This window comes from Lathyrus oleraceus, chromosome 6 (assembly GCF_024323335.1).
Source record: "Lathyrus oleraceus cultivar Zhongwan6 chromosome 6, CAAS_Psat_ZW6_1.0, whole genome shotgun sequence".
Lineage (NCBI taxonomy): Eukaryota > Viridiplantae > Streptophyta > Magnoliopsida > Fabales > Fabaceae > Lathyrus > Lathyrus oleraceus.
The window spans coordinates 243,622,575-243,627,816 of NC_066584.1; the positions used below are offsets into that span (position 1 = coordinate 243,622,575).

Sequence of the window (5,242 nt, forward strand, 5' to 3'; positions counted from 1 at the left end):
AACACATTCAAACCTTTTGTTTGAGCCTTAGGGCGACACAATCGAAAACCCTTCTTCAAGGTAATAAAATTAACCAAACAAACAAACTTTTATACCCACGAACTACGAGGCTCTGATTTCTCACTTCAACAAGTGGTCATACATAGACACGAGGATCCTATTCCTTGGCGAGCACACTAATTTAAAATCTACGTCCACTCCACAAAACCTTTAGCAAGTAAACATTCGATAAACAACATCCATGTAAGCGCAAACATCTTAGATGGTTCCCATGGAGTACCATGGATGTGAGGGGTGCTAATACCTTCCCCTTGCATAACCGACTTCCGAACCTGTTCGTGGTTGCGATGACCATTCTTTGGGGTTTTCTCGATATTTTCCCTTTCCTTTAAAATAAATAAAAACTGATGGCGGCTCTGTATTTTTCGCGTAGCGTTAGCTGGAGACTCTGCTGAGGACACCTTCCTAAGAAAGTTAAGCCTAATCTAGTTTGCTTCTTCGCATGTGTGGATGTTTATCCTTTTGATTGTTTGCCTCTATTTATTGCCTTTCGCTTTAAATGTTGTAATATCTGTTATGTGGTTTTATGGTATTGATGGATGCAACTTTGATTGCAAGTAGCCTTGTGGGAAAGACTCTCTACCCGAGCCTAGAGTGGAAATTGAGATAGGAGAGGTTGAGTAGTATCGGCCACTGAGAAGCTTTTCTCGTAAGGGTCGATACGAGAACCTCGCTTAGAGTAGATTCTTTTGGAGATGTTGACGACCGTCAAGCTTTTGGCGTAAGCGATCAATAGCTTCATTAGAATCAATGACTCTAAGAACCTTTGTAGAACATTGAACCTTTGGCAAATTAAGATTGATGGTCGCGTAGTACGGATCCCCGAGAAGTTTTTCTTGTGTGGGTCGGTAAAAAGATCTCACTCAAAGTAGATTTTCTTGATGGAGTTGTCAACCGGCAAGCTTTTGCCGTAAGCGACAAACAATAAAGGAGGTACATGACTTAGAGACCCTTGTCTAGAACCCGATGTCGATGGTCACATAGTGCAGGTCCCTGAGAAGCTTTTCTCGCGTGGGTCGGTACGAAGATATCACCCAGAAGAGGCTCATTTGAGGGAGTTGACGACTGACAAGCTTTTGTCGTAAGCGGCAAACAGCCAAATGTATTGATGACTATGGGGTTCCTATCTATAACCCTAGACTACGACCAGTGAGATCCCTGTTATGGAAAGTAATCATAGTTACCTTCCATCTGTATCTCGAACATGTGATATTTTGCCAGCTTGTGTGTTCGATTTGAGAGAACCATGATTGTGTATCATTCATTCACTCACTCATGCATTCATGCATCATAAAAAAAATTCAAATATAATATTCATGCATCATTCTGCATATCATTAGACAAAAGACAGAAAAATACCATTTGACCCTTCTGTCCAGAATCATCCATAGTTAAGTTGACTTCCCGACATTCACATAACACTCGAGGAAATCGAAGATTGCACATGGATCAGTTGGAACAGAACCAAGCTGTTATGAGGGAAGATATGACCACTGTGAAGGCTCAGATGGGTCAACTTGTTGAAGCCCTACAAGCTCTGGCTAGGAGGCAAGAGGAAATACATCAGGCTAATCTGAGAGTCGTCGCCGCCAACCCTGTTGTTGTGACGATACCAGTGAATCCGCTAGGAGGAGCTGGTACACCTGTTATAGCTCAACCACCTCTCGAGAAAGGACCAGGATATCAAAATGTTGCCCAGGCATTCAATATCCCTATCAATGGGAGAGCTCAACCTGAGATTGATGATCATCAGGATGCTTTCTTCACTATAAAGGTTGATTCAGTTTATGACACTTTTGGTCCTTCTTCTGCTGACCTCGAAAGGAGATTATGTATGGTGAAGGAGAGATTCAAGGTGATGGAAGGTCCCGATACCTTTAGGTTAGATGCTGTCGACATGTGCTTAGTTCTAGGCGTGAAAAATCCTCCTAAGTTCAAAGTTCTGAGCTTTGAAAAGTATCAAGGGTTCACTTGTCCAAAGACCCTTCGAGCTTTTTGCAGAAAGATGGTTGCTCATTCTGATGACGAGAAACTCTTAATGCACTTTTTCCAGGACAACCTTAGTGGAGCTTCTTTGGAATGGTATATCCAGCTCGAGCGCACGCATATACGAACCTGGAGGGAACTTGCTGAAGCCTTCCTAAAGCATTATTAGTATAATTCAAACATGGCTCCCAATCAGAATCATCTCCAAAGCCTTGCTCAGAAGCCGGATGAATCGTTCAAAGAATATGCTCAATGATGGAGAGATCTAATTGCCAGGCTTCAACCCCCTCTTCTTGAAATAGAATAGATAGACATGTTCATGAACACCCTTAAAGGGCCGTATCTTGATAGAATGATTGGAAGTACCACCTCAGGATTCTTAGACTTGGTCATTGCTGGTGAGTGAATCGAGAATGGCTTGAAGATTGGCAAAATACAAGATACAACAATTGTGGCTAGTGGAGTAAAGAAGTCTCATTTCGGATTCTCAAAGAAAAAGGAAGGGGATACCAATGCTACCACAATCGCTAAAGGGGGAGCTGGAGTTTACCAAATGCCATACCATCTGGTGGCAACAGTAACACCTAACTCGTATCAGCAGCCAACGTATGTTATTCCTACTGGTCCTCCAGCAATGCAATATCAGCAACCCTATGCTCCTCAACCACCTTTTGCTCTACAACAACAGAACTACTATCAGCAGGGTAGACAATGACCATGGAGGCCTCCCAGAAGGTTTGATCTAGTTCCAATTCCATATGGTCTTCTGCTAGCTCATTTGCTCAAAGATTCATTGGTTCAGTTAAGAGAAGCTAAGGCTCCTCCAGTACCTCTTCCTCCCGGGTATGACATGAATGTCGGCTGTGAGTATCACTCTGGGACACCAGGGCACTCGATCAAGAACTGCAATGTCTTCAAGCACAAAGTACAAGACTTGATTGACTCAAAAGTTATATCGTTCGTGCCAGTTATGCCAAACAACCCCGTGCAGGCAAGCACATCTGCATCATCATAGTCAGAGCAACAGTAGATCTGAAGGATTTGTATCTGTGGGATTGTCCCGTCAGCTTCTTCCAGAACCAAGACCCCTAGATATTGGAGAATAAAGCGGATCACTCCAGCTATCATTGGTTCAATCATGTTCATGTGTGATTTTCTTGGTTGTCATTTGTAACATTCATTTGTAATAAACTCGTTTGTTTTTTAATAATAATGACATTGAAATGAATATGCATGTTTTGAATAAATCCTTTTGTGTCCACCCATGCTTTATTTTGTCAATATCCAAATGTTGGTTTTAATAGGAGGAGGATGAAAACAAAAACACGAAATCATTGCTCGTACACTTTTGAATAAAATCTTGTTGATGATGTAAAGCATTGTTTCAAATCCCAAACACCGAAGTTATAAGGAAGATAATCCCTAGTTAACCCCTTTGAGCCAAGAAGTAGGAGTTTCTTTCTAAATATAAAACCCTAAATCTTAAATCGGGGCAGGGTAGTCGTCAGTCAGTTTTACCAAGCGTTTAAACTTCAAAAGAGGAGTGTCCTATTTGAGGATTAACAATATCTTATCCCTCGCAATAGGTCGGAAACCACAGGTTCCAAATGATTGTCCCTCACCCATAGAGGCACGAGGCAGACACAACCCTTCCAATCAAACGGACAAGTGTCACACAATTTGTTTCAACAAAAAGAAACAAGAAAAGAAAAACCAAAAAACTCAGAAATCAAAAAAAGGAGAAAGCCCGCTAAGTCGAAAACTCAAAAACGAGTGACTTAGGCAAAAATTAGGGCATCCCGGTGGATTGAAAATCTGAACCAATCCAGCAAAAATAGGGAAATGAAAAGACAAATCTGCAAAAGAGGAAACAAAAGAAAATCCTCAGCAAGAACAAAATCGTGTGGCTACAAACCAAACAAAAGAAGGGTGATTGTCACACCGAAAACCTCGTGGGTCTATTAACCTTTTCACTCCCAAATCCCTTTTTGGAACAAGAGCGCTTGTGTCGAACTAGCTGAATATAAGACTTGATAATATCACTAAGAGAGTGTGGGTTACGATAGGTTCGAGCCTTATATCCTTTTTTTCTGAAACCATGAACCAGGCCACATTACAACCCTCAAAATACATAATTGAAGCAAGGTTTATTTTGAAGGTGTACTATAGTCAGTACAACCGTGTTAAAACTAACTCCTCAATAATTTGCTTATCATATGTGTTGGTATTGATATGACATTCTCATTAGTGATTTACTCGCTATATGTCATAAATCCAGTGAACATGCTTGGATTTCAAAACTGCATAAAAATGACATTGCATTATCCTTTCCAAAAATGAACTTGTATTACTCGTGAGTAAGCATCTGGTATCAAGGGATTTGTCACAATGAACATGAATTGAGGAACTTGATGATTCAAAAGTGTAGAACGCCTGAGACCTCCGTTGGACAAGGGTATCACACCTCAAAAAATGCGGTCCCTCGCGATGGACACGGAAAAATGTTATTCGAACAGAGTCGCCACCAAACTTTATTTATTCCAATGAAGGAATAGGAAAATATTCATAAAACCTTTAGAAAAATAGAATAATGGTCGTCGCAACCATATTCGGGTTCGGGAGTCGGTTATGCAAGGGGAAGGTATTAGCACCCCTCACGTCCGTTGTACTCAACGGGAACCTTTTAGTCTAATTTGCTATTTGAATATTAGTTTAATGTTATTCGCTTTCTTTGGGTAATTAGAATAGATAATATATATGGATGGGGACCTCAGAAGGGAGAAAGGGGGGGGGGGGGGGGGGTTATTAGTGTGTTCACAAAGATACAACAATCTCCTGCCTACGTATCCTTATGGTGCAATAAGGAAATCAGAGCATTCGTAGTTCGAGGAACTACAATTGGTTGGTGTGTTTTAATGAACGGTTGTGTAGGTCATCATTCTAAAGGCTAAACGTTGGCCTGTCTACTCTCGGTGGAGGCTCTAGCACTAGTTTGTTGTGCGTATTAGAAAGGATTAACAATGTTCTTTTTGAAAGAAGGGTTTTGGTCACACGGGGGGTGACAAGTTGAGTTAATATGTTTGATGTTTTGTTTGATTGGTTTCGATTGCGCAGGGGCGAGAAATTAGGTTTGATATGTTTGGTATTTTGAAGAACGACAAAAGATTGAGCAATGTGGTGCACATCAATCGTTCAA

General features: G+C 41.1%; 1 protein-coding gene across 1 annotated transcript; it reads left to right on the forward strand.

The window, feature by feature from the left end:
• The first annotated feature begins 1,504 nt into the window (after positions 1–1,504).
• On the forward strand, positions 1,505–2,215 carry LOC127094968 (uncharacterized). Its single transcript, XM_051033723.1, has one exon. The coding sequence runs from the start codon at positions 1,505–1,507 to the stop codon at positions 2,213–2,215; it is 711 nt and encodes a 236-aa protein (XP_050889680.1).
• Positions 2,216–5,242: the final 3,027 nt, after the last annotated feature.